The sequence below is a fragment of the Ischnura elegans genome, chromosome 3 (assembly GCF_921293095.1).
Source record: "Ischnura elegans chromosome 3, ioIscEleg1.1, whole genome shotgun sequence".
Taxonomy (NCBI): Eukaryota; Metazoa; Arthropoda; class Insecta; order Odonata; family Coenagrionidae; genus Ischnura; species Ischnura elegans.
Window position 1 is genome coordinate 69,649,548 of NC_060248.1, and position 14,098 is coordinate 69,663,645.

At 41.3% G+C, this 14,098-nt stretch overlaps 1 protein-coding gene across 1 annotated transcript in view; it reads right to left on the reverse strand.

Annotated features, from left to right (window-relative positions):
* LOC124155994 (nuclear pore complex protein Nup88) overlaps nucleotides 1–14,098 on the reverse strand; it is a 364,729-nt gene that overhangs the window by 109,305 nt on the left and 241,326 nt on the right. Inside the window, exon 2 of the mRNA XM_046530249.1 lies at nucleotides 12,016–12,185. Within this exon, the coding sequence (XP_046386205.1) occupies nucleotides 12,016–12,185 (170 nt within the window). The remainder of the gene's footprint in view (nucleotides 1–12,015; nucleotides 12,186–14,098) is intronic.

Here is a 14,098-nt window from a genome sequence, read left to right on the forward strand (position 1 = left end):
CACCAAATCCCACAGTAGAGAAAATGCTGCCTTCTGATTTTTTGGCGCAAGACTATGGCCCCATAAAATATTCCTTTAAGGGCCACAGATAATACATTTCCCCATTCCTACCTCGAGGACATTAAGCCGGAGTAACTAATGCTATAATAATCCAAGAATTATGGAAAACTGGGATTAAAAAGAACTTTTAACTCGAGGGGGGAATTGGAACATTACACGGACGTAAAATATCGAGATGACGCGAAAGGTAGAATTATAAGCGAGACGCGAAGCCGAGAATCCCATAACCTTCACCTGGATGAGAATGAGACTAATGAACATTGGCGGGGTTTGTGAATAAGGATTAAACCGTGGTGCCTTATTTAGGCCGAAGGAGGAGAAGGGAGGAGTGGAAAGGGAAGGAAGGTGAAATCGTGGGAGGTTTAAAAGCGGTCATTGCACCTAGCGAAGTGGGCCGATTGACTACCTAGAGGGTAGGGCATACATTAAAGACTAATTAACATTGGTACAACTAAACCTTCAATAGAGATTTGTTAAAAACTTTTTTCAGATTTTGCACAAATCAATACCTTTTATTTAAACAAAATTTGGAAATTAGCAACAAATCTTATTATCTTTTACATTCTAACATAATTGCATTGAATAACTGTAACATAATTTTTATAACTGTAACAACAAAAAAAGATCGAACCCAGAAGTGCTTCACACAATGCGCATGGTATCATTGGAAATAACGTAAGAAAGAGTACAGAGTGGTGTGCAGAAATACGAGGGTAACAGCCGGGAAGAAAACCGCTCGCACAATGGGAGGCGGGAAGAAGAAGCGGGAGACACGGGGGCGTGAGTACTTTACAGGAAGAAGGGGGAGAGGGAATATGTGGCGTGGGCACCACCCCCACCGACACATCCCCCCCAAAAACTTCCTCCACACACGCGCACCCATTCTTCCTCCACAGCCACGACCGAAAGAATACGGGAGAGAGAAAAAAAGCGAGCGGTCGGGGTATTTAGTCGGCGTTAGGTCTTCAGGACGGTGTGGAAGGAAGCGGAGAGCATGATGGGAAGGGGTTTTGGGACGGAAACGGCGGTGAGGGAGCAAATTACTCGCGCTCGCGCTCACAAACGCACACACACACAGACATAGCCAGTTCTCCATACCCCATTCCCGGTGAGTTTTGCGAGGCAGTTATGGGCCTTAACAGCATTATCTCGATTTTCTCTATGTCCCATCACAGTTTCCCTCCTCCGTTTCCTCGGGAGGGAGGGCGTTGGTGGGTGGCTGCTTTGTTGTGGCAGCCAGAGAAGGAAGGTGAGGGCATTCTTTCCGGCGCGAGATGCTATGGAGAGGAGAAAAGCGAAAGGGAGAAAACCATTGTTTCCCCTGGCCCTTTCTCGCTTGAGAACTGAATGCCCCGGAAATGGGTGTAAGGCGATAACCTACGACGGATGTCGCGTATACGAAGTTCCTTCAGGGTAGAAAAATGAGCCCCCCAGGATGATGCAAACGTCTTTTTTTGTACGAATATGGGATCATCATTGTGATACGAATTAAACTGAAAATTATGACTGATATATTCAGTATTCCCGATGTAAAAACTTTCGAATATAGCGCATAAAAACAATAAAACTTAGTGTGTTTCACTTTTGATGCCAATAGTCTCGATCCGGGTTTTATTGCATGAAACAGTATTATGAAACCCGGATCGTGACCACTTAAAATCGTTAGTGAACTTAACAATGTGCCATTGTTTCATTTTCAAATATGATAAGCTTTGCTATGGATTCAAATTTAAATTTAAGAAAACAAGGGTTCTTCACGATATTTTTCTCGATTATAACCGTTTATACGCTGAAAATTCAAAAAATTACTAGTAATTTGGCGTGAACTATCAAGCAGCATACAGGCAGTCGATGACGGGAATCGACGATGATTTTTTTGAAAATTTCACATCCAAATATGCTATAAAATTTATGAATGCTACAAGAACATTATCAGAGTATATTGACTCACTGCCTCAACGAGGCAGCAAAAACAAAAAATCGCTGATGGATTAGAAAAGTAAAAACTTGCTAAATATCACCGTCAAAATGCCATTGAATATTCTATTAAGAGAAATGAAATATGAGCATTTTTGGCGAGAAAAAGTTTTGAAACTTTAAAAATCAACAGATACGTATACCTCCATGACGAAAGAGTTATACATCTACATATTTATCGCTGGAGATTCTCTACAAATAAGTTAGACAAAATTACTACGCAAGGTAATCAGTTCAAATAATTGGCAAAATCACCATTGAAAAGAATGCCCACTGTTCGAATTAGCTAACATCATGCCCCAAACAAAATGACCAGCATCTTAATACATAAGTCTCTTTGTTACGTATTTATGATGGTTATCCAAGAATCGCCGGGGAATTAAAAAGATATAGTAGAGTACAACAATTCTACTTATAACATGAAGTTTCAATTCGTCCCGTGTAACAATGCCTTAATTCCTTTTTCCAGCCCAGAGAATGAGATAAACGGGCGTAACTAACATAATAAATTAAAGAACTGTGGTTGGAACCGCAGCATAAGTTAAGTACTACGCACGGAGTCCTCACAACTTTAATTGGCTCTACGAATAAATCATAGCGAATTCTATAAAACATTGCCCGACTTCATTTCAATCGCAATGACGCAGCGTCAATTCAACGCAAAGTACCACAGCGATCACTAAATATTTTTAAATCATCTACAGTCTTCCATTTTCGAAAAACATTAAAAGTAATCATCTAATCTCTGCTAATACACATTAATTAGTAAACTTTCACCGGCAACCTGAAGCAAATCGGGAGAAATTCGACATAAAACCACGTCATCCTCGGATTCACCCAAATATCTGACAGAAATCACTTTCGGAACTAGCGACGCGAGAGTTTGAGGATTCGGCGACTTTGCAGTCTGCATTGCTCCCATGGGAGGGGGGTCTTAGCGGCAGAGATCGCGAAGGGAAGCGGATTTAATTCTACTGCAAAACGCAGCTTGACTAAATTTAACCGGCAAAAACCTCATACATCCGCTTCGAACACATTACCGCCCTTCGCGAGCGAGAGGGATATGCTGGCTGTTCAATGGCCCGGCACGTAGCCACCCTAATGGGGGATGAGGACTCACCTCTCTCGCTTCTGACAACCCGTTCCATTTTCAATCCGCGAGAGACGCCCACCTCGCGGTTGGAACGCGACGAATACCCCACACTCCGATCCTTATACTCCACACCATCCCGCCTCGGTCTAATCCCCTGGAGGAGGCCTTTTCGGAAATCCCGCTTCAAAGTCGCTGCTCTTTCGCGACGGAAAACGGCTGCGCTCTTGCGAAACCCGATGGCGGGTTCTCAGGACCGACGAAAGTTAAGATAGTATTTCCACTCCACCGAAATCCTCAACTCGCGGGAGAAGTTCTAGTTAACGCCGCTCCATTCCACACTCCTCCCCCAGCCACCACCGATGAATAAGACCGGCTAATCCTTTTTCCATAAACATAACACGGATATCCGCGAAAGTAGTTTAGTCACCCAGCTGGTAGAGCTCTTTGCGGGATGCGGGAAAGGAAAATGTGGCCATTACCATAAGCCTATGCATCAAGGATTTCGAATCAGCCTACAAGGGGGTGGAACCTTGAACGCTGAGCTCTGGGAAACAATGATCGCCGCGAAGAGACGCAACCGAGAATTTCGAATGAAAATGAATGAAGTAAAATTTCCCGATAAACCCACATTCTAATTCATTGCACCGACACGGAAAAACTGAGATTTTCCGTAAAATCATCATTCAATTCAATATTATCCATAAGTTAATTACAAATTTTCGGGATAAATTTGCAAAGTCCTAGAAAATTGACAAATGAAGGCGGTACATCTAAGCGGATCGATTGGAGTACTTTCAAAGTCTGTCAGTATAGCATAAGGGAATTATTTTATTGTCCATTATCAGAGCGAAGATAGTACTCCAGAGAAAGAACTACGCACACAAACATGAGGAAGAGAGGTAGAGACTTAGACGGCCAGGCAAGCGAACGAGAGCAGGAATAAATTTGGAATTTAATTGTAACGAGAATTTTTAAGCTACTCTTTGTTCGCATATAAAGGAGTTACTGGCATCAAAATATTAAGATAAAGAAATAATGGTGTGAGAAAACCATGAGCTAGGGCGTATATACACGTGGGCGGTAACTACCACGAGGGAATTATTCATGGCCAGTTATTTCCTTAAATTGAAAGCGGCAGAAATAATTATTCAGAGTTCATAGCAAGAGCTGAATACGGATACAAGAAAATGACCACTAGTAGGCAATAGTAGGCGTTATGATGACTTATAACAATTGCCCTTCGTTGTTTTCAGACAACCTTTGTGAATGGAATCGTTCATTCTGATAGAAAGTTAAAATTTCACAAATAGAATTGACAGTTGGGTAGTTAATAAATAAAAAAAACACGAATTTTTTCGCCCACACAACCAGAAATGCTGTTCAGTAAGTTAGGCCGTTCATTACATCACCTGTTCAAATTTAAATTATCAATTTTGTATATAAAATAACTATAAAATAAAAAAAACTGCTCCGTTGAGTGATATTAGCTAAGCATCGAAGTTCGATACCTGCCGTATAAATGAACGAGTATATGAATAAGTTAGCAATTTAATGACATCGTGAATTTCGAACTACTCTTTGAGCGCATATTAAAACGTAACTGGTATCATACGATCGAGAAAAAGAAATAATAGTGCAGACGGATAGTTTCCTGAAAATAGCACCATATAAAACATTTGACACTATTTTTATACCAAGAATTTTGTGACTTGGCCTGAGAAAATGATACCTCTACAAAACTTAGAAACTACACCCGCCCTATCCCATGAGAAGGAGTTGTAAGGAAAGAAATTTACAGAGCTGGGAGTAGAACGAGAGAGAGGTACACGTGCGAGGAGGACAGAGATATGAACAGGCACAGAAGCGCAGACTATGGTTGCCGAATCTCATAAATAAGAAAGAAACATGGAGAGGTGCTGCTAGGGTGGAAAGAGCGGGGGGAATTGAAGGGGGTGAGAACAGTAAGACGCAAAAGTAGACACGGCAATGGATGGCGGCGTGGAAGGGATGGGGAAAGGGTTCAGCACTCGGGAAGGTTGTGGGGGGGGGGGGGGAAGGGGAAGGTGAGGAGGTCGCGGATTTAAAACGGGTTTCGCGACCGTTACCGCTGAGAAATTACGGAAAAAGCATTAATGGAGAAAAGTCGGTGGGCCTTGCATCAAAATTAAGGGTACACGCGAGGGTGTGGGACTCTGAAAGGGGAAAGAGACACGGGGAAGAAAGATTCAGGACCCCCAACGAGGTGGTGGGGGTTAGGAAAAAAAAGCGCGAATGGAAAAGCAGACGAACAACAACGACGACGACGACAAAGCAGGGCGAACATCGGCAGCGGAACAAAACGAAACACCACACTACAGTTCCCTTCCATGATCCTCCTGCTCCTCTTGGGGGGGTTATATAACCTCTATAAGACAATTTCACGACCTGGCGGGTGTTTGGGGTGGTGGAGGGTGTAGGTTGGAGTTTCCCGCTAAATAAAAAGGAATCGCCAAGTTTTCCCTTCCTTCCCTCTCGACTTGTAGCGACGCGGGCGATAAATTTACAAATCTTTCCGGGATTTTAATAACTTTCATAAATCAAAAGGTGGTGGAGCGCGGGGACATGGGCGAAAGGTGGTGGTGTATCACGACGTAAGCCGCTTCATAATTTGAAAGAATTAGCGCGCGGGTGCGACGTAGCGAACCGGTTTGCCGAAAAGGAGCTTCATCCAACGTAGACTGCGACTCTTGCCGTTCGTCAGTTGCGCGCGCGAGCACAGAAGCAAATGCATTCTCAGTCGACTAGTCGGACACTATCATCGATCATAACATGCAGATTTCGTTCCACATCCTTATGTTGTACCTGACTATGCATTGGCATAATTCGTTGTCTCGGGCGTGACTTCATGGAATCGAATTAACACAATGAAATGTAAAAAAAACTTTGTCATTACAGACGAATTTATTACTGCACGACCTACGTTTCGACGTGGCACATCATTTTGATGGTTTTGAATTGAATAACCTATTTCACGAAATTACCAATGTATTCTCCGTTTCTCAGTTAAATTTACGTTTTCAATAATCAACTTATTCCGTTAATATAATTGTAAACTTATCTGTATTCATACATTTATTTTTTAATTTCCATTACTATAGGTAAAATTCCCGATACATTAAACGACAAAAATTATAATTATAAATTCCTCTTCTTGCTTTCTTGTCGTCTCAAGGGTACAAAGCAACAAGGTTCTGCGTGAAATGGAAAGATAAATTTGTACACAGCTATGAGTAAAAATGTATATTTCTAAAGATAATATTAACCTTCACAAAACCATTTTACCGTAATTGGAACTTAAATTCACCCAGTAAGAAGAAAGTTAGGCGCTCAATGGTAAGAAACCGATCGTCAATTCTGACTTCTCTAGCATTACATTTAAATCCATCAAAGCGGCATGATCCACTTTCAACCGAAGTTAACTAAAAGAACCCTAAATATCATTCAAGTTAGGAGTGTATCCAGCCAAGATCTAAGTCTCTTCATCCCCTTGTCCTCCTCACAATACACACGGTACTCCCTTCCCCGACCGTTTTCATGACATTCAGCTGTAAAGACAAGTATAACATATAAACCACCACCGATTTTCAAAACCCAGGTTCTAAGTATCGGAGATTCGGAGCCCAGATGCGACACTAACTTCACGCTACTGAGGAGACAAGTGGAAGTTTCAAGGAGAGAGTGGTCACTCATCTTGATCTCAAAGCAGACCGAGTAAAATTTTCATTAGACATTTCGAGACACTAATGAAAAAAGAAAGAAAGATCCCCCCTTAAACAAACATTTCTGAATGATAAACCAAAGTCTAGCACTAAAACCAATTAAAATAAAGCGGCAATCAATATTGATGAAATATTTTAGAGGCAATATTCGTCCCATCACGCGGAAATACGAAGCGATGACAATAACAGTGATAATTCGGACGCGGCCTTCGCACATTTTATAATTTAATAAAGGTTTCCATCGGCTAGTCTAATTTCTCTATCAACATTTATTAGTGTCAATTTATCGGTCAAACAGCAACTCTCGGTTATAATCTATGACCGCTAAGGGCTCAAGATTCTCCTCACCGATGGTGACCACCAAAGCAAATCGCAATGCCACAACGAAAATTATAACGTTACTAAAACCTTCAGTCAGATGTACATTTTATAATAATCCTTTTCTCTTGTGGTATTACTCTTCCCACGGAAATGTTTAGGTACACAGAGAGGAGTTAGTTAGATCATTTTGAGTTGGTAGGGACTCAGTAAATGGGGAGAAGTCGACGCATACAATAATCACTTACGCCAAGAAGGTAGATTGGAGAGGGAATGGAGGAGAAATACCTAACTTAATCGCTATCAAACCATACAGGAAAGGCACCAACGACGCCGTCTATCATCGTCCCATCACCTGATTGGACAAATAATAGAGCTATGCTTGAAGTAGTACCTGCCATTGTACGATAAGGAAGGCATACGACAAAATATAAGGTAAGGAAGGTATAAGACAAGGATAGAAGACACATCAACAATTCTAGGTCCGAAAAACATTCGCCACCGCTAGAACCTGAGCCCTAGAGATGGCGATCCAAGACGCAAGACACCATGGCCACCCTATCCTATGTACCTACGGAAGAAATCTTAAGGCGGAGGGAAATATGAGGGGATGCAGGATGAGAGGTGGGCTGCAGAAAGGCAGAGTGGTGCCCTCCGAGGGAATCCACCAGGGAGGAGTATGCATATACACTAAGGAGGGAATTCGGGAGCATTAAGAAAGGCTATTACGTGAAGTCATGCCACGGTGGAAGGGGAAGATGCAAAATAACGGCCCGCGGAGCGAAGGATGTACAGATGTACGGAGACAGGGGAAAGAGGGTGCACTTCTGCCCCGTTGGAAGAGGAGATGAGGGCGGCGCCAACAGTGTGGAGGGGGACATACGAGTGAGGATGGAGACGCGAGGGGGTGGTGGGGCTGCGACATGAGTCTTAAGCTTTAGGGGGACCACGAGTGAAATATGAACATTACAAATATCACGCATGAGGTGGTTCCGAAGTAACATGGAAAGGAGACATACAAGAGGGCACACGCAATCAATACGTATCAAAGTATACCTTGCGATGTTTCATGATGTGAAAAAGAGTTTTAATCCACATAATTTCATCGAACCGACGCGGAATTTATACATATGCGCCAATGTTAGGATTTCTCTTTGTTTCCTTAGTTGTTTATTACCACATTTATTTTTAAACTTATAAATAATTTAGATACAAACAATTTGAAAATAGTTATTTATGTATATAATACGTGGCATTCGCAAAACCGATCAATTCGAGTCCCAACTTTACATACTCGTATTATCATAATTCAGATAATAAAATATAGGTGATGCCATTGTGGACAGAAGTGGCCAAGAGAATGGAAAGTAACTACTATTAGATAGACGGTAAAATCCAATTTATCCCAACAAAAGGGTAAGTAATAATAGTAAAGGTATCAAGAGCAACTTTTGAATGTAAAAAAAATAAGTCCTCACCTAGAGCCATTTAGAAATCATTTTCAGCCTCCTCAAAGAAGAAAATGACAAAAAAAGGACAAAAAGAACTAAGCTTTAAGTTACCAAATAACACTTTCAGAGGAAGCAAGCGAAGGGGTGACATAACAGGGGGTGATGTAGAGAGTGTGCAAAACAAATTTTGAGTCACTTTCTATTTAAAAGGTTTCGTGAAGATTAGTAATTAATTTCTCGGATTTCCACAAGGTAATTTATAGAACAAATCAAACTTTTGTTCTTCCTACCGAAAATATCGTGGGTGTGGGTGATGGAGAAGTTATACGTTCATATCGTTAAAAGACTGGGCACTGCTGATACTAAAAAAAATGTGAAGGTCGATATATAACTCTTATATTCTTGTACGCATCAATATAAATATCATATACACTACCAAGCAGTAACCTTCTTCGCAATTAAAACTGGATGGACTCTCACTAATAACTTCGATTACTCACTACGCTACGAAGAGCGGAGAACGGTACGCGGCAGTACGATTGCACACACCGATTCACCACAGTAGATCACACTCAAAGTCAGGATTTCTCGCGGTGGCAATTAGGGTACGGATTCGCGACGCTAATGTTCGGATCGCAGCATTACAGAACACCTTAGAGAAACTTGGGCCCCCTCTAACGACAAAAAGAAGAGCGCTGCCGTTCCGACGAGTCCCTGAATTTTAAACACTTTTGAGAGAAGGAGGGGAGGGGGGATTCAGGAATTCGTTTCAAAAACTTTCGAAACTTGAAGGTGGTTCGAACACATCGCTCCTCTGTGAGCCAACGCCCTCTGAAGAGTGAGAGGTATGAAAACGGGAGGGAGGATGGTGGCTGGCTAACGGAACGCTGTTCATTCTTAAGCGTCTAAATTGCCACCGCGAAAGCCGTTTAAATAATACCCAACGGTGCGAGACGGACCAAAACTTTCGCCCGTGACGGAAATATGAGAGCTCCGATTTTTACACTCGATATTATGATGAGGCCGCGGCTTTAGATAATGGCCCCGGAAGTCTTTCGTTCGGGATTTCGGAGGGAGAGAAAAGAGGTGGGGTACGCCACGGGGTGGTGGGTGGGTGAAGGGATCAAAAGGGAAAAGCGCGAAGCGAAGAACTTAAGAAAGTGGAAGATCAAGAAGCGTAGAGCAATAGTCATTATACGTATCCCCCACGCTTAAGGACTTCTTCCTTCCGCGCTCGAAAGTCTTTCCTCAACCCTTTGCGCCGATATTTTTCCGTATCCTACTAATCCTTAAGGGTGCTCACCCGAGGCCGCGTGAGTCGAAATATATGTGAGAGAAGGGCATCGGGTTTGTCTTGTGAATGGATAACTCGAGTTTTCACCCTAAATACTATGGTTCGAATCAGGGGTGGAACCAGGATTTTTTTCTGGTGGGGACACAAGGTTTTGACAGGTCTTCTCATATTTGAGATTAAAAAAATACAACAATCACTGTAGAAAATATTCTCATTATTCTGATGTGACAGTTATTAATGTTAAATAAATGATTGAGGCTCCGTAATACACAAAATAAAACGAACTTAGTATTAACCGTATTAAAAATTTTGTCTGTTTTTAACCGTCTGGGGGGGCCCGTGTTCCCCCCTAAATCCACCTATGGTTCGAATGCAGGATGACAGAAGTGTTTTTAAGGAATTACTGTCACTCTTACAACATCATAGAGGAGAGTACACCATTTACAGGTTGTACTTCATTCGTAAAATGCGACGGGTTAATGGAGGTGGAGTTTACCGCGGAAAATCAGTAATTTACCGCGATTCGCACCTGGAATTCTTAATTGTCGGTCAGGTACGCTACAGGTTACATCCCCATGTCAGCATACCAGGGGATATATCCAGGTTGCAACACGTAAGGTTTGAACCGAAGATGACACTACGTATTAAAACCCGGCTCGTGATTTAAAAAAATTCGTAATTCTGAAGTTCACCATGGAAAATTTTCAAACAATTATCCCTGAAACCTTTGGATTTCTTAAGAAGGTTCGAACTTTATGGAAAATAATACAGAAAAAAACTGTGTATCTTGCCGAGAAACGTTTTGAACATTGAGCGATGAGCTGCAAAAATTATACTTCAGATAAACAATTTCCCTAAGAAATGCCACATTAGCTGATAAAAATACCTGGAATGCGAGTTCCCACTAAACATGGGATTACTGAAAAATAAACAAGTATTAAATTTTGACCCAGACATTCAATAACGAAGGAAAGTTAGTAAAAGCGATTCTATTTAAATCAAACGGCGGTATTCCGTATCTAAGTAGGTTGACCTTACCAAAGCGGAATCTCCGTTACGACTAACCTCTCTTAGCATAGCATAAGCATAAAAGCATAAAAGCAGCAAGTTTGACAAAACCAATTGATGGCCGAGTTTCAGAGAACACGTGATAATTACGACCATTTACCCATCTTTTGCTCACACATTATTCACGATCTGAGCTGAATGGTCGAATTCATTTAAGCACATAGATACCACGCTTGTCGGTCAAAGTAGGCCATCGCAATTTTCCACACTTTTTGGCTGAATTATTACAGTTTCATTGTATATACAACTTTTTCAAAAATCTACAGCTTTCCCGAGGAGCAGCCTCACAGTTATTTTAATTTAAAAAAATGTGGTGAGAGACATTGTGTTGTAAAGGGGAAGGTGATATTCAGAACATGGGTTATGCAGAAAACCGTTAAATTTGATGGAAATAACGGGCAGAAATGGATAAAAAAAGGAGGATAAGAAACAAATACGGAAAAAAGTCGTAAATAATTGATTGAATTATACTGGTCCCCAAAACAAACACCATATACAAAATTAATGCCACAATTTGTCTTCATATATCCTCCGTAAAATATTAAAAAAAAGTCAATCATTTAAACAAAATGTCCAATTGCCATACCAGTACAGTGCGCCCACTATCGACTGCATGTTTCACTTCCAGCGATATTATTGCGGAGGATGAATAATACCGCTTTATGGGCATATGCTAACCACCGCAACGGACTTAAACGCATCAGATGGCTTAGAAACCCACTGCGTTTCGAGGATGGCATTATATTATCACTTTATACTGAGAACGAATATTTTAGCACTTAAATTATTCATTCGGTTTGTAAATGGTAAAGAGACACGTACGATTGAGTACTGTGTCCATAAGCGGTTCAAGTAGAGAAAATGAAGTTGGTATGTCGTTTAAAGGCAAGGAATAGTCACAATGCATGCTCATTTCGCCGTCAGCAAATAACTTAGGTAACGTTAGCAACCATTTCGAGACTGAGGAATAATGAGAGGGTGGTTATTTACACTCACCGGCAAGAGATGGATTCCTTCCCGCCGTGGAAATTCGCCCCGGGTCCCCATCGGCGAGGTAGCTGGAGGACAGTGACACCACGAGTACCAGACAGGGCCACCCGGGAGCCAGTGGCATTCACCGTCACGCGGTCGACGTCGAAGACGGGTGGGTCAGTGAGCAAGAGACGCTAGGGAAAGAGAAAACAGGAATAATTAGAAAAACTTGGAAAATGATTAATGTCACAATTTGCAATAACTTCAGCATTGCTTTGCAATGAAGCAGCAGGAAATAGAACGTAACGGCGACAAAAAAAACCTGGAGTGGGTATTTAAATTTTTTTTCTTAGGTTTCCGCGGAGTTGTATCGATGAAGTGCATTTATTATTACGTTGGGTATCTTCCACGTAGTTTTAAGTAACACACAGCAGTTTCGCCCACCGTCCGTCCGGCCGGCGTCCTCACGTGACGAATGAAGAGTATATTTCTGGAACCACCTTATGTAAATATTTTATGTCTCACTCACCACGTGATTGAACCCAAAGGTTAGTTAGAATAGGTGAAGGTAAATCCCAGCCCTGACTAACTTCAGTGTGTGAATTTCACGCATTCTGGTTAGGGGGGCTAGTTCCTTTCTCGAGGGTTTTATCTGTGGGTTCTCGAAGGCTTCACCAGTGATGCAAAATTCAGATAATTCTTTTTCCTCCAGCAAGATACCGTTCCCTTTATTATTTCAAGATAAATCTCTTCTAAGCACCTTGGATTTTCTTGGATTTTCGCCTCCTATTCGGAATTTAAAAGATTTTTAAAGCAATTTTTACGGGCTCTACCACCATTCTTTAAAAATATCTGCTTTATTTATCTGCCTCAGCAATATTGATCAAAAAATATCATAGCGGCAGTTGTGATTGAACGGCTCCAGATACTTCTATGCGAGGAAAAATTAGCAACTGCGTTGTTAAAAGTACTTGAAGATCAATAATATAGCAGTGCAATCCTACTAGGTAGTCTTTTTCGCGCTCTACATTACATGGTGCGAACCAAACACAACCCTTCATGATCATAAATAGAATAATGTTCCACAATACACAACGTCCTCTCGGGCCCAGCCGATTCAACAAAGATTCAATTAAAGTTAAAGGAAACCCTATATAGCATTCGCCTTGATCTCATTTCATCGAAGGTGAATATTTTGTGATTTTTTTCTCCGTGGCCATTAATGATATTGACACACACTGAATTGCTATTTGTATGAAAAAAGCCTTTGGACTTTTATTTGTGGACCTCAAGTTGAAACTAGCGGCTATGCTGACAAGTGATTACAATATTCATAATGGATTCCAACAATAAGACACATTAGATGACACAAGATTAAGGAATGAAAACAGAACGTTTACCCTAATATATGAAGAGTACTAGGAAGTATTAAAATAACAACGATACTCTCTTAATCAAATATCCATTTCCTCGGCCGCAACACTTTTAAAGGAGTACCTTCCCAGAATCTACAAAGAAAAACTCATTAAATTAACTAAAAAGTTCCCGGGGGGCCGTATATTGAACAAGTATCCGAATTTTAATCGTGTTAATGGAGGACGGTACTGATTGGCTCCATTTTGAGGAAAAATCGATTGCTCAAGGACAACATTTTTAAGTACCGCTCATTCTCCTTCACTTTTCACCTGATGGGGAAACTTTCATTTCATTTTGCCGGGAGATGAGTGTTAAAATAACACATCAGCCTATCACATCGTATAGCTCGAGAAAATTTCAAATGAATGATATTAATTAATATCGAAATAGCTTATTTTATAGAAATAAGAGAGTAAAAGTTGGCGATTCGTTCAAGCGAAGCGTCACTTTCCCCGCTTCTGAAGGTGGCTGCATGGATCTTACCACGGAGCGGCCCATTAACTAAATTAGAAACAAAATAAAACTTTACGCGCTGCCATTGAAAATTTTATTCGAATTCGAAGAATTGGGAGCACCTTGGGAGCCTTAAATCTTCAGTAAAAACACACGCAACACAACGGTGCATTGAGAGTAGCCATCATTGACGGCGGAAGATACTGCGGGTTGCGTTAAAGACGGACATTTAAAGAGG